Below are 16,602 nucleotides of genomic sequence, written 5' to 3' on the forward strand. Positions count from 1 at the left end.
GAGTGGTAAGAAAGACAGAATGGTATAAGGGGAAGAACACGGGATTTGGAATGAGAAAATTAAAGAGATAGTTTTGGCATTAGCCAGTCAAAACACATGTGAACAGATTCCACAACCTCTGCATTTGCACTATAAGTATGGTGACCCCTATTCTATCTCCCTTATTTGAGGAACATCCAGTAACGTGTTGGAGCTCTTACCAGCTATGAGAGCTGACAGCATTTTTTTTCTCCATTCTTATTCAAAGACATCAAGTCAGTACCTTGAAACTAACAATCATCGGAATATTTACACCATGAAAATTGACAAATGCTACAAAACAGCGTATTCTGCCCCCGTGCCCCATTTCACCTCCAAGATCTGTCTATTAATCTTTGCTAGCAGACTACTGGGAATGATATATGAGAATATGTGCCTGAAAGTGTTTTGCAAACTATAAAATATAACATAAATATGTTAAAATATTCATTACAGAAAATTATAGATATATAGGGAATTAGTAACTTGCATACGAAAATACCATTAAATGATCTTGCCTAATTAAAAAGCAAAGCATTAATAAGATAAAGGACACAGTTAAATCATTTGACTTGTATTTTATAGAATTGCACTATCAAATGAAGCCTGTCATGACAGAATGTTATATAGAACTTTAGCAGGGTGACTAACCATCTCTGTTTGCCTAGGATTATGGGGTCCTTGTCGCATCCAGGACAAGGATTAGCTATATAACTTGCAAAGCCCAATGCAAAATGTAAATATGGAATACCTTGTTCAAAAAATATTAAGAATTTCAAGATAGCAACAGCAGAGCATTAAACCAAGTACAGGCAGCTTTGGGCGGGGAACACTCAGCTGAATGCTTATGTAGCTGGTCCTACATATGACACAGGCTTTTCAGTGCTAAACCAAGAACAACCTGGGGCAAACAGGGACTAGGATGGTTGGTTCCCATAGCTTTGCTTCAAAAATAGTTAGCATTAGCATTAATATACTAACAAAGTTTTAGCACACCCAAGAAAATACGCCAAATACACCAAGCACTACCAATTCAGTCATAAGTGAAGAACAGGGACAAGAACACAGCTTGAATAACACCTTGTCTATAAAGTTCTTTGTTTCAGTTTGTATAATTCAGCGAACTAAATGGCTCTGCTGTCTGGTTCACTATTCCTGAGTCTTTCCAGGATATAGGATATAGACCTAGAATATAGAAAGCCATTGTAAAATTTTACCTTAAAATAAGTTTCAGACAAATTTTAAATGAATAAATGGACAATTGATGTGTAAGATCATTCTATGGATGTGTTCATAAAGTAGAGATAAGATCTGAGAAATGCTGAAAAAAATCACTGGATGGTATGAATTATATATATGCTGCATATGTGTAACATGCATGTAAAGAAAATGATTACATATGTTCATGTACACGTAAAACACACACACACACACACACACACACACACACACACATTGAGGTTCCTAACAGGAGAAATTAGTCTGATATTTAAAGTAACAAACAATTTAAAGTGATGACACATGAAATAATTCTCCTGCTCTCCTTTATTGAGTTTATGGAGATGACTATGACTAAGTATCCACCATTGTCTTTGTGCAAACGATGCAAATAATTAGAGCAGTGGTTCTCAAACTTTGGTGTGCATTAGAATTACCTGAAAGACTTGTTTTGACACAAATGGTGAAACCCACTGACTTTCTGATTCAATAGTTCTCTGGTATGGCTAGAGGATTTGCAATTCTGACAAATTTATAGGTGATGCTGCTGGCTCTGGGACTGTATTTTGGAGAACCACAGAAATTGTCAAGCATTTGTGAACTTAACTATCATCTAATAATTATATGTTACATTGCTGCATTCACTGTTGTTGGAGGAATTAAAAGTATTTTCTAATAAACATAAATGCTAATTAATTACATTTATGGCTGTAGAGCTAGTACTTTATTTGAGACCTGAAATTGGATTGAAAGTTAATGCTTCCATTGTATCTAGGGACTTGCTTAGAGCCAAGATCTTTTTTTGATCTGCAATATTATATTTCTGCTACAAGTAATTTAAATTACAAGCCTTTTAAAAGTACTCAGCCATCAATTACTACCCCCTAACATCATTGTGTGTAACCTCGTGAGGCTATGCACTTTATAGCTCCTGAATTAAGTTGCATATTAGGAGAGTAATTAGGGGAAATATAGCCAGGGGGGCATAACAGTCATGTCGCTTCAATCTTCACATGCCCTGATGTACATTTTTCTATCGTTCTGCTTTCTTTTCTCTGATTATATCACTGAAACTCTAAGAAATATTAAAACAGATTTGAGATGCACTTAAAATGAAATTAAATCAAATAAAGGTACTCTGTTCTGAAGATTTAACTACGTACTTTCTCACATATCAAAATCTACCAGACATGATAAAGTGTAACATCTATAACCCAGGTTCCTAGAAAGAAGCATCAGAATTAAATTAGATACATGTAAAAACGTCCATCCAGTGCCTGCCACATAGTAATTGCTAGACTTTTTTAAACATCATTTTCAAGCGTACGTGTTGAAGAACTTATCAGCATGAAAATATTTTCAGTCAGAAGTGTGTGGTGTAGGATTTCAAAGGCAGAAGCATTTTTGGACTGTCAGGATATAGGAGGAGAAAATTTCAAGTGAAGAGAATAATATATTCACAGGTAAAGTTTTTAAATTGTGAGCTCAAGTTTAGAGGATGGAAAGCAATTTAGCCTAAACCAGCGAATTTCAACCCTGGTTGCGCATTAGAATCACTTGGGTGTTGTAAAACTCCAAGTGCCTGAGCCCCCACTCTATACCAATTAAATCTGAATCTCCAGGGGTCAGAGATAGGCTTCAGTCAAAAACAAACAAACAAACAGAAAAAGTCTCCAGAGTACTTTCGAGGAGGAAACGAAAGAGAAAAATCATGGATTGACAAGCTGAAGTTTCGTACTGTTATGATCAGCCAGAAACTGTGTTTATTAATTTCCCGTAGGAACACAACACGCAGTTTTGAAGGCTTAACACAGAGTAATTTGGGCAACCGTCACTGCCCTTCACAAAGAACTTTGAGCCATTTTGGCATCTGTGACTGCTAACAAGGTCCCTGCTGACTTATTAGACTTCCCATCATGGGGAATCCTTGGACAAGAGTGAAACAGTGACACCTCCTGCACCTTGCTCTTAGTAGATGGAAACAGCAAGCTCATAAATTCATTTTGTAGTCCATAGTAAAAAGAGGCTTCCAAGGTGTATCAAGTCAGGACAGATACAACCCAACCGCAGTGTAGAGGAAAAAAAAAAAAAAAAACCACAGGTTTGAAGAGCTATATTCGATTCCTCGATTCCCTCAATTACTAGCTTGAATGTAGGTGTGTTAACTAATAGATGTGTAACTTCTATAAACTTGATTTCTCATCTGTAAATTGGGACAATGATGTTATTTATAATAACAGGTCACCCTGGGGTTCAAATGAGATCACCTATGTAAAAGATATTTCAAAAGCTTCAAGTATAAATTGTTATTGTTTGGTGCCTAGAATTTCCTCTTTGACTTGCTCTTCCAAAAGAGAATTAAAATCTCAGCAAGAGAATCTATTGATATTGGTATAATCCTTTCTTATTTTTCCAAGGTGATTTACTGACAAAATAATGAATTGTGTGAAGAAGTAAAATAGAAAATCATTTATTCAAAATTTCATAGTATTCACATCCATGACATTTTTCTCTGTTTTGTCTCTTAACAAGCAGCAGAGTAGAGCTTTCTGATGGTCCCTTAAGATTTGATGGAGAGAAATGTATGTTTCTTATTCCCAATCTCTATAGAATGGTATAAGTGAAGGATTGAAACATATTTTATATCTGGTTTTCTTTTAAATACAAAGATGTGAGAGTCTCTGTCTTTGTGGAAAATCAAAGCAAAAGATTTGGTTCCTACGTATAAGGCATTTCTAGTCTATTTCAAGAGACAAGATGTACACAGTTCATTTAAGAGTTAATATAGTAAGATGATCTATATTAATAATCGAGTACCTGTCACAGGAGGTCAGATATTTGCTCAGTCTGTATCTATGAACTCTTTCTGAGCATGTATCACAATATTCTGACAAATTCCATATGCTTCTTATTCAGATGTCCTTTCTGAATAACTTTGGAGGCTTTCCCAGATTCAGTATCTGGAAAATTAGCCAAAGAAGCAAGTAAAGAAACACAAGCCTCACTGAGAACACTGTTAGAATGGCAATCTTACTTTCTTTTTTTTTTTAATGTGAAATTTATTGTCAAATTGGTTTCCATACAACACCCAGTGCTCCTTCCAACAGGTGCCCTCCTCAATGCCCATCACCCACCCTTCCCTCCCTCCCATTCCCCATCAACCCTCAGTTTATTCTGTTTTTAAGAGTCTCTTATGGTTTGCCTCCCTCCGTAACTTTTTTTTTCCTTCCCCTCCCCCATGGTCTTCTGTTAAGTTTCTCAGGATCCACATAAGAGTGAAAACATATGGTATCTGTCTTTCTCTGTATGACTTAATTCACTTAGCATAACTCTTTCCAGTTCCATCCATGTTGCTACAAAAGGCTATATTTCATTCTTTCTTATTGCCAAGTAGTATTCTATTGTGTATATAAACCACAATTTCTTTATCCATTCATTGTGAGGAAGATGGCGGTGTAGGGGGATGCTGGGCTCAATCCTACTTTCTAAGATCACTCTAATGTTGGATAAAGGCAAGCAGCAGTCAGGTTTCTGTAGAGCAAAGGAGTTTAGGAAGGGGAGAGGTGTCGGGTGCTGGGATGGGTCCTGATGGTGGGGAGTTGTGGCAAAAGAGACTTTCCTGCAGGGGGAGTACCCCCATATTCTTGGCCAGTCCTCTCATGATGACCACCCATTGTTCAAATGCAATGAACTGATAGAAGTGACAGGTACTACTCAGGAAGCATTCATTTGTGCCAGATTCTATACTAGAAGCTTCACACCTGCTACAGAATTATTCCTCATTAGAATCCAGATAGGCATTAATTATTCCCTCTCTTACCAATGAAGAAACTGAGTCTCAAAAAAAATTTAACTTGACAAAGGTCATACTTTTGGTAAGAAATATAGAATTTAAAGCTGGGTTTGCATAATTCTAACAATCTTTTCTCTATAGTAGTATATTCAAATGGGATAGACACACTACTGCAGGTTCACTAAGACTTTCTACAGGGTACATGTTGCAGAGAGTGTTAAGCAAATTTATTTCCAGGTCCTCCTCCCAAGAACATTGTTCTAAAATCAATCTTAAATGGAAAGGCTCCTGAAGGTTCTCCTTTACCTCTGCCCCATATACAATCCTTTTTCCTACTTGTCACAAGAAAAACCTTTTTCTCACACATCCTGAATCCATACTCAACAGAACACATTATCAGAAGGGGTAAAAATTTACAGGGTGTCAAACAGATAGAAAATTCAAAATATTGGTGCCAGTGTTGCTAAAGGGCATGACTTTAATGACTAGGTAGCAAATGTCTTGCAAGTTGAGTGATTTGTAAATAAATTCATAATTTATAAGATTGCTTTCATGAAAGAATTCTTGGTTGAGTTACAGTTGATGAATCAGATTATTTGATGATGGATCAGTGTGTCATTTTTGGCATATAACTAAAATAGAGTTAAAATAATTAAGTGAAGTTACTCTAAAAACTCTTGTTTCCATGTAGTTATTTTTGAGAACAAAATTTTCTCAGGACCTATATTTAGTTTCTGAAATTTAGAATAGAATTTATGCTAAGCTTTATCCTTTGGGGTATTAATCCATGGATAGCTGAATCAACTTTTAATTAATGATCTTTCACCAATATTATTAAGAAATAAACTTTCACTAAAATTTTACTTTTTTATATTTAATATTTTATAAAGCAGTTTAATATATTTATGTGATTTTGATAGGTTGCTATGGCTAAAATGTTTAATGATAAATTAACCCATTTTATTTTATTTATTTTTATTTATTTTTAATGTTTATTTATTTTTGAGACAGAGAGAGACAGAGCATGAACGAGGGAGGGTCAGAGAGAGGGAGACACAGAATCTGAAACAGGCTCCAGGCTCTGAGCTGTCAGCAAAGAGCCTGACGCGGGGCTCGAACTCACAGACCGCGAGATCATGACCTGAGCCAAAGTCGGCTGCTTAACTGACTGAGACACCCAGGCGCCACTTAACCCATTTTAGATTAATGCTTACATGAAATTTTTAAAGACAATTTTAATTGTATACCTATTTTAATTGCAAAAAAGTTTTTTCTTTAAATCAAGCATAACTTATATAACATTTAGTATGTTTCTAAGGGAAAGTAGAACAAAAATATGATATGAAGTCAAAAAAGAAAACCTCATAAATTTTCAGGTGATAATGGAGTTTGTTTAGGTATTTTTGACATGGATGATAGTGAATAAGATGGATGTATTTTTAAAAAGTGGTACTAATTTTTTAGTTTTAAATTTGTGCTATTTGCAATATCTCTGAAGTTATAACCTCTGAAAGTATTTACAATTATGATTAAAATAATCTGGAATCTACTTAAAAATATGTGAGAGCATATATAAAATGTGTTTTTAAAACTTTCATTTGGTGCTTCTCAAGGATAATAGCTTAAACACTATTGATCTACAGAAGTTTGTCCTCCATGATATGTAATTTATTGCTACATAAGATACATTCAAGAGCCTAAGCTCTAGAATAAAACAAGCTTGTGTCCCAACTTTAATTTCTCTTATTTATTTTTTAACTGTACACAAGTTACTTTACTTCTCTAAGCCCCTTTTTTTTCAAGTCTATGTAATGGAGATGATAAAGATACCTAATTTGTAGGATCACTCTGAAGAGTATAAGAAATTTGTCATGTCAAGCTCTTAGAAAAATCCCTGCATATAGTAAAGGATACACACACACACACACACACACACACACACACACACACATAATGTATATAATCATAAAAGTTTCACAGACAAGAGGGGATGGAAGTGTATGTTCTTAGGCTAAGCTTCCAGTGAGTGCAGGGCTCAGGATGGTCTCTGAGAATGAGTACAAAAAGCTCAAAAGAAAAGAAAAAAGTCACAAAATGAGGGGCAGAAATACTGTGAGCCACAGTGGTGGAAGAGCAAAAAGCAGTGAATGTGAAAGTCAAGGGTTGCACCTTTAAAAATGAAGAGGTTTGGGCACCTGGGTGGTTCATTAGTTAAGCATCTGACTTGATTTCCACTCAGGTCATGATCTTGTGGTTCGTGAATTTGAGTCCCTCCTTGGGCTCTGAGCTGGCAGTGCAGAGCCTGCTTGGTATTCTCTCTCTCTTTCTGTCCTTCCCCTGCTCATGTTTTCTTTCTCTCTCTCTCTCTCTCTCCCTCCCTCCCTCCCTCAAAATAAATAAACTTTAAAAAATGAAGAGTTTGACAAGAAAATAAACCTAGATGCACAAAATTAGCTAGAACTCCCCTGCCCAAATCATAGTGCCTCCACTGTGTATATCTACCTTTACCACCACCACCACCACCACCACCACCATCATCATCATCATCATATGACAGTTTCTGTTTGTTCGATATTTCTAAATTCTGAAATTTAAGAATATGCCCTTAGCCATATTGCCCCAAATAGGTTGCTATTTTACAATTTAACTTTGATAAATTAACTTCTTTGTATGGTTCTGAATCTGAGTTTTATTTATGTTTTATGTTTTGTCTGCATGGACTCTAAAATATCTTGCTCTTCCCAGGTGCTGTAGGAGAGAGAACACAAAATAACAAGAGCTCAGATCTAGAAGATCTATATCTTAACTGATATAGGTTAAAATCCCAACTCTACCAGTGCCTGTGTAGCCTAGGAAAATTCAACTTCACTGAGGCTCAGTTTTCTCTTCTTTCCAATGGGGAAAATAATTTGTAATTGGCAGAGTTGCTATAAAGGTTGGCAGATATATGCTGCCAAAAGCATTTAGCACAGTTAATATTCCGAAAATAATATCTCTCATCCTTATTATATTCCCACTTATTATATTCCCACTGTTGCATTTCTGATGCAATGAAGGGAACCATTTAATGGAGTCTTGATCAACTTTGAAATGGGTAGTTTGCAAAATCTAGCACATGGATGACCTGATGATGTCCCCCATACTGTGATGCAGAAGGTCACACATTTCATGTTTCCTCTGGAACCAGAAACCAAAATTAAAAGTAACCTCCAGAACTGGAAAGCAAGGAGACACATAACAAGCTGGAATGACCTGCTCTAAGTGAAAGTGACCATGCTGATTATTATAAAAAGTTCTTACTACTCTTCAGTATCCAGAGGAGAAATAATAAGCAGAAGTATCAGGAGGGCATACAACTGGCTCCACCTAGTCCATCTGGTTAATCAGTCCACTGTCCCCAGATTAATACCCTTCAATTCCACCAAGATTTATTAAATGTAAAGAATCCTACTACAGCATGAATTTTATTACTTTGAATTAAGCTCTCAAATGTAGTTGTAAACTAAATGAGATAATCACTGAGATTTTCAACTACCAGGGCCAACTGATTTTTTCTTTTCAATTTTCTTTTTACCAACAGGATTTGCTAGTCCACTTACTGGGATAGCAGATGCCTCTCAAAGCAGCATGCACAATGCCTTGCACATCTATATGAATGGAACGATGTCTCAGGTACAGGGATCTGCCAATGATCCCATTTTTCTTCTTCACCATGCATTTGTTGACAGGTTGGTTGACACTTTTTCACAAATTATGTGCTTATTGGTATTAAATGTAGTAGGACTTTAGCTATTATATAAAAACTAAGAAATTATGGTACTTTGTTGTCTCAGATCGGATTCTCACACAAAAAGACCCTAACGTAAGGAGTTGGATGCAAATGTTTTCATTTAAGTGTTTTATTGAAGAGAAACCAGTACAGGTGTGGGTAAAGCAGGATAAGAAAGGGAAAAAAGCCAAATGAGAGTATAATGTCAGTTGAAATCCCAGACTCAGCCAGATTTTGATAGTGTAAAGCACACCCTAACTTGTCCTGCCTTAACACAAGAAAACTAAGTTTTTGCATTACCATATCAAATAGTCATTGGTTACAGGTTTCCCTGAGGTAGCAGTTGTAAAGGTCCCAGGCACTAGTCCATTCCAGACAGGCTATATGGCTCCAGTACCCAAGGGCAGTCTTCTGAAGGTTGCACGGTCCTCTGGTTAGGAGGAAAGCATGTAAAAGCAGAGAGGTGGGCACACAAGGCTGGCACAAGGGATCTAAGGCCATCTGGGCAGGACACAAATATGCTACATTTCTCTTCAATATATATATTTTTTCTCTCTGGCGGTATTACTGTTACTTCTTTTCCAACCTCAGACCCTCACATAGAAACAGATAGTTTTTGATCTCAACCTTGGTCTGAGCATTATATGATTAATTCTCCAGACATGATGCACTATGGCTCACCCATCTTCTTTAATGTGATTTAATTCTCCTGGAGCCTTTTGCACCCTTAATAACCCTCTTCCATTACATGTGCAATACCTTATCCATAAAGATTTTAGATTTAATCACAGGTGATGATAGCAGAAGAGAAAGTACATAGAGGAAGGTCAGCTTTCTGTTTCTGGAATTCTTCAAGAAGAGAGGAGGAAATAAAGCACTGAACCGTGACAGATGAATATAGGACTCTTTTTTTTTTTTTGGTCCCCTCTCAGGTAATTTTCTCACAACAGCCAATGAGTAAAGGGCACAGATTTATACCTGCCATTAAGGTAATACTTTCCTTCTCTTTGTTAAATATAACAAGTTCTATTTTTCCTGTCTTAAAGAAACTGAAACTGAAAATTAGATGTTTTGCTATATTATCACCATTTCTAACCCACTAATTTTCCCAGGAGTATGGACATAATAACAGTTAAAAAAGTGACCACTATGGGTGCCTGCGCACCTCAGTCAGTTAAGCTTCCCACTTAGGCTCAGGTCATGATCTTATGGTGCATGGGTTGGAGCCCCACATCAGGCTCTGTGCTGACAGCTCAGAGGCTGGGGCCTGCTTCGGATTCTGTGTCTCCCTCTCTCTCTGCCCTTCTCCGCTTATACTCTGTCTCTCTCTCTCTCAAAAATAAATAAAACATTTTTTAAAAATGACCACTAGCCTGGAAGATTATTAGGCATATTTTTATTGCCTTTGTGACTACTCTAATATTATAGGAATTAAGTAATATCCCCAGTCAAGTTTTATTTGAAATCAGTTTTTAAGTAAGTGCATAAGCACCAAAATTTTGATATCAATATATCATAACTACCTATACCCATATAGAAAGAAGGAAGAAGAACACTTAGAAAAACATCTTACCAGAAAAGATATATTGAACTCTTTTTATGAAGTCATTTTTATATCATATTGTCCTTGTGAATTTTGGGCATTTTTTGATCTTTAGTGTCCATTGAAGTTAAAGAATTCTAGATTTCCTAGACACATTGATCCACTAGGCAAGAAATCAGCAAACTATGGATTATAGGCCAAATCTGTCTCCTGCCTTATTTGTATTTAAGGATTTACCGGAACACAACCACATCATTCATTTATATTGTCTATGGCTGCTTTCATGCTACAAGGACAGAATTGAGTAGTTGTGACTGTGGCCATATGACCCACAAAATGGAAAATATTTAGTTTCTGGCCCTTTACAGAAAAAGTTTGCTGGCCCCTGACAAACCACAGAATTCTACATTTATATACGAGAAAACAGTTAAAAAACAGTTGATCTGTGGCTAGCTTGCTTATATCTGTATTTATAGAAAATACTATAATTGAATTCAGTGTCTGAAGGCATGTTTGCTTAACATAGATAAGGCCATTATGCAGATATATGGCTTTTAGGCCATTTTGCCACCCTGAAAATTAAAATTTTCTGTCCTCTTAGAATTCTCTGCTAATCCTTGCTATTAGATATCTGTATAGTTATTAAAATAACTTAAAAATAATAAGCAAATAGGGGCACCTGAGTGGCTCAGTTGGTTGAGTGTCTGACTCTTGATTTTAGCTCAGGTCATGATCCCAGGATTGTGAGGTCAAGCCCCGTGTCAGACTCTGTGCTGACAGCGTGGATTCTCTTTCTCTCTCTGTCTGCCCCGCCCCTCTCTAATAATAATAATAATAATAATAATAATAATAATAATAAAAAGAAGAAGAAGAAGAAGAAGAAGAAGAAGAAGAAGAAGAAGAAGAAGAAGAAGAAGAAGAAAAGAAGAAGAAAATGGCAAAGTAGTTTCTCATTCAGCCCACAGAGCTAAGCTGATGAAGATTCTGGAGAGGGAGAAAGAAGAAAAAGCACCATCATGAAGGATAGACACCTGTGGATTGCCACAGAATATTGTAACACCTGAGTTTTCCTCTCAAGTCTCTTCTCAATCAGATGGTTGATTCACTGCCATTCAACTATTCACAAATATATTTATTGGCTACCTACTATGTGCTGAGTATATTTGCCCAAATATTCCACATTCTTTCCTGCCTCTATGCATTGTCTACACTGTTCTTCAAACCTGGAACATATTTTCCTTCAGTTACCTAATTTTTATACAATCTTCAAGACTAGTTACAACTTTTACCTCCTCCATAAAGTCTACCCAGACCATTCCTGTCTGTAACCATCTCTCCCCTCCAGAGTGTCTTGGAGCCAGCCCACACTGGCTAGCAAGATCTAATATGCACATCTTTTCCCAACTTTGCTTTAGTGACCTCAAGCTAAGTCTGAAACTAGCCATGGTAGGAGTAGTTATACCATGAAATTGGCAAATGCTACAAATTGAGGCTTTTATATTGAGAGCTGGTTGTTAAATGACCAGCACACCACTGCTTCCATCTATTAACTCACATCATGTTCTCTCTTTACCCTTTATTTTAAACACATCATTTATATCGTTCTTGATTATGTTGTTACTCATTTGTGCTTTGTGAACTAGTTAATAGTTAGACCCATGCCTTGTATTATATTTGTTTTTTTCAGAGTGTTTTGTCGATCATATTACTAGCCAGTATATAATTAATTTCTATCAAATGAACAAACTATTGAGAACAAACTTAGCATGCCACATTTGCCACAGCTACAAAAGGGACTACAGACAAGCCATTTTAACTGAAGGAATTTGTTTTACAAGCCTTAAAAAGCAAAATGTAATCATCATTTAATGCTATAAATAGGTCTTAAATTTTAGCATGTTTCAAGACCATTAGACCTGGTTCTAGGCACTGAGGAAACAATAATGAGACAGGATCGCTGGGCTGAAAAAGCATAGTGTAGTGGGAAATATAAACCAGTAAACAACTATAGTACGTCCTTATTCATGCACAATTATGGGAGACATTCTTAGAAAGTTACATAAAAGGATGGTAGAAGAGGTGAGCCCTGAAGAGTGGCAAGCCCACACAACAAGAATGAATAGTCAAGGATCAGGAGCACAATTCCTGTCTCATTGAAATCAGTCACAAATGACAAGTATACACGGAAGAAGAAAATGTAAGTTTGCCATCTAAAACATGGAAAGAAGCCTCAAACCTCATGTGAAGAGAAACTCATGAGATTCCAGTGGCCAAGCAGTCTGTCATCAAAATGTGCCAGTGTCGGGGCACCTGGGTAGCTCTGTCGGTTAAGCATACAACTCCTGACTTAGGTTCAGGTCATGTTCTTGTGGTTCGTGGATTTGAGTCTCTGCTCTGTCAGTGCAGAGACTGCTTGGGATTCTCTCTCTCCCTCTCCCTCTGCCCCTCTTCTGCTCATGCTCTCTCTCTCTCAAAATAAATAAATAAACTTTTATTTATTTTTAAAAACATTTTTTTTAATGTTTATTCATTTTTGAGAGGCACAGAGAGACACAGCATGAGTGGAGGATGGGGCAAAAAGAGAGGGAGACAGGGAATCCAAAACAGGCTCCAGGCTCTGAGCTGTCAGCACAGAGCCTGACACAGGGCTCGACCTCATAAACCATGAGATCATAACCTAAGTCAAAGTCAGACACTCAACAGACTAAGCCACCCAAGCGCCCCAATAAATAAGTAAACTTTAAAAAAAATGTGCCAATGTTGGAAAAATAAAGACTTAAGGTAATTCCAATTCCATCACTTAAAAAAAAATCAGAGAATGGATTTAATATTACAGTTTTAAAAGATAATATACATTTGGTTTTTACTGTATTCAAGGCACTACTCTAAACTCTTTGTAAGTTCTATTTTATTCAGTTCACAACAAGTCTGTAACACAGGTTCTAATATTGTCCCTACTTTATAGATTATATATATATATATATATATATATATATATATGTATATGTATATATATATATATATATATACACATATATATACAAACACACATACATATATACACACACACACACATATATATATATGTGTGTGTGTGTGTATATATATATGGATTTAATATACAGAACGCAGATTATATAGCTGGTAAAGGACACAGTTGAGAGTTAATGTAGTCTTACTATAGAAACAGGTTCTTCACCACGATGGGCAATTCCTTGGATATTTGAAACATAAGTGTCCTTCTGATTGCTCTTAGATTGAGGATAAATCATGATCATTCAAAGATAATTCGTTCATCAAACATTTTAAATTTTTACTACATTCCATATACCATGCCAGCCATAATGCCTGTTTTATTTGTTGAAATGAATAAAAATCCTGACCTCCGGGTACTTACAGTCTTTCAAACAGGGCAGGAAAAACTTAATAATCATAGCAATGTAGTGGAGCCTATAAAAGAAGTCTGAGAGATATATGATTCCACAGAGGAAGAGCCTTGAAAAGTAGATGCTTTCTTCAAAAAGGCTATCCTTTGATTTATTCTTGAAGATTAGGAGAAATTAAAGCTATGACAAGGAAGGTAAGGAAATGTACGTCATACTTAGGTAGCAAAATTGGTAAATCATAAGATACAGGAAATCATGTTGAAGAAACTTTATTTAGCCAGGCTGGAGAACAGTTTCCAAAAAGTAGCAGCAAGATTAACATCAGATTTGAGGGCCCTGACCTATTCTTGGCTTCTTTGAAAGACTTCTTTTAAAAACTATATTGAGAGCCAAAGCATAAGAGACTCTTAAAAACTGAGAACAATCTGAGGGTTGATGGGGGTAGGAGGGAGGGGAGGGTGGGTGATGGGCATGGAGGAGGGCACCTGTTGGGATGAGCACTGGGTGTTGTATGGAAACCAATTTGACAATAAATTTCATATATTTAAAATAAATAAATGAATAAATGAATAAATAAATAAATAAATAAAACTATATTGAAATATTTTACTTTTATTTTTGTTTTCTCTTAAATCGAAGAAAAAAAAGATAATATAAGGAGCAGATTAGGGGAAATTAGCTATATCTATTCTGCCATTTAGAAAATTCAGACAAGTACAAAAAGGAACAAATTAACAAATTAAGAGAAGCGTCATTCCACCATTCTGATATACAAAGAATTGTATCTGCACATAATTCTGCACTTTTTTCCTACTTAATAATCTTAGATATATTTCCACATCTGTACATGCAAATCTATTCCTATTTCCCAAAAATAGAGAATGAAAATATTTCCACCACCCTCCCCCCTCACCTGCATGAGATGTCATCAGTCTTCTTGGCCTCTGCTACTCTGAAGAGTAGAAATGTATCCATTTGAATTTCTCTATTTCCTACACATATTATAGATTTTTTCCCTAAAATCTCTTTACATGTTTTGCCTTTTTATATTGGGAGAGGATTGTTCTGCATTTTATTAGTAAATTGTATAGATTTTTCATAATATTTTTAAAAGTTAGCCCTTTTGTCATAAACATTACAAATATCTCCTGCTTTTTAAAATTATCTTTTAAGTTTTAATAGTATGCTTTTCACTTTAGAAGTTCTTTTGTTGTTATTATTGTTAATGTTTACTTACTTTTGAGACAGAGAGAGAGACAGAGCATGAGTGGAGAAGGGGCAGAGAGGGTAGGAGACACAATCTGAAGCAGGCTCCAGACTCTGAGCTGTCAGCACAGACTGCTGGAACAGGGGCTCAAACAGGGGTTGACGTGGGGCTTGAACTCACAAGCTGTAAGATCATGACCTGAGCTGAAGTTAGCAGCCCAACAGATTGAGCTACCCAGGCACTCCAGAAGTTGTTTTTAGCCTTTTTTATTCAGTCTTTTGTTCCTGGCATCAGTGTGTTTACTTTCTTGTTCCTCGGTATTCTTATCTGTAAAAAGAATGGATTGCCATAAAGCTCCAAGGTCCATTCTGGACTTTACTATACTCTAGATGCTTTTTTTTTTAATTCAAGAAATAATAATAGAATGCATTAGCACAATTACAGAGCTTTCATGGGTTTCTTAGAGACAATTTAATCATGCTTCAGTTATGATTAGTAAGTAACTGACAAACAAGTCCAATTCATAATTAATTTTTTTTCTCTGCCATTCAGAATAAGGTCTGACCAGGGACCCTAGCTGTTCTCAGGTTTGTTTAAAAAACAAAAACAAAAACAAAATCTTTCTGGCAAGAAGAGAGAGTTGAGCGATTATGCTAAAAGAAAGAATATTTTGGAGTGTTATATATTCTTTTTCTCTAAGGATATCAGATTAGGGGCATGCCAAAAATAGAGGGATTTGAAACTTTAAACCAACACCCATCAAGCAAAGCTGATGTTTAAGCAATGGAATCAGGAGCTTTCATGCTTATAGTTTCCTTGGGAAGGGAGAGGAGCTTTGGTGCCGGATGGTGCCCTGTGGATAAATGTCAGTGCAATAGAAAAGGAGCTTTAGAAATATTTCCTTCTTCTTCACTCAAGGACTCACATAGACAAAAAAAAAAAAAAAAAAAAAAAAAAGCAAGCACATTTCCATGTGCATGCTTTCATTCATCTGTTCATTCAAAAATAAGTACCCTTTTGGTTTTGTGTGCTACATTAGGCCAAAAGGATGCAGTAGTCATTGAGAACAACTCCTCTCCACCTAATGCTTCCCAGTCCAGTTATGCAAATAACTAAGTAACATAAAACAAAATGTAACCTGTTTAGTAAATAGTAGTTTCATAGGCTAGGGTGTGTGCAAGATAAGAAAAGAGCACCAAAATGCGAGGACCACAAGAGCTGTCCTCTTCAGCCCCTGGGTCTGTGGCACCGTTGGACCATGCCTGGCACAGAGTGGATATTCAGTGAACACCTGTTAGATTCCCTTGTTTGGAATACTCTTCTGACTTGGTGGCTTGATGAAGAATGAGTAGTATTTTGACTTGTGGAATTTTGGTAGTAAAAACATTCAATTCATAGGGACCAAAACAAGAAAGACATAGAAGCATGAGATTCAAGAAACACTTTAGGAAAGAAACGATAGGTAAAAAACACAGAAAATACTAAAAACACAGCTAAGTGTGTTTGCTGTGCACAAAGTGTTAAGTACATCACATGGATTGATTTGTTTAACACTTTGACCAATCCTACCATTTAAATGCCATTATCATCCCTACCTTACACTTAGTTCCTTACAGACTTGAAGCACAGACGTAATCTGTCAGGATATGAACCGATGTTCTTAACCTG

General features: G+C 36.2%; 1 protein-coding gene across 2 annotated transcripts in view; it reads left to right on the forward strand.

Annotated features, from left to right (window-relative positions):
* Nucleotides 1-16,602, forward strand: part of TYR (tyrosinase) — a 110,080-nt gene that overhangs the window by 38,157 nt on the left and 55,321 nt on the right. For both annotated transcript variants that reach the window (XM_060605402.3, XM_060605401.3), the window contains exon 3: nt 8,610-8,757. In XM_060605402.3, coding sequence (XP_060461385.1) covers nt 8,610-8,757 — 148 coding nt within the window. The remainder of the gene's footprint in view (nt 1-8,609; nt 8,758-16,602) is intronic.

The sequence above is a fragment of the Panthera onca genome, chromosome D1 (genome assembly GCF_046562875.1).
Source record: "Panthera onca isolate mPanOnc1 chromosome D1, mPanOnc1 haplotype 2, whole genome shotgun sequence".
Classification (NCBI taxonomy): Eukaryota; Metazoa; Chordata; class Mammalia; order Carnivora; family Felidae; genus Panthera; species Panthera onca.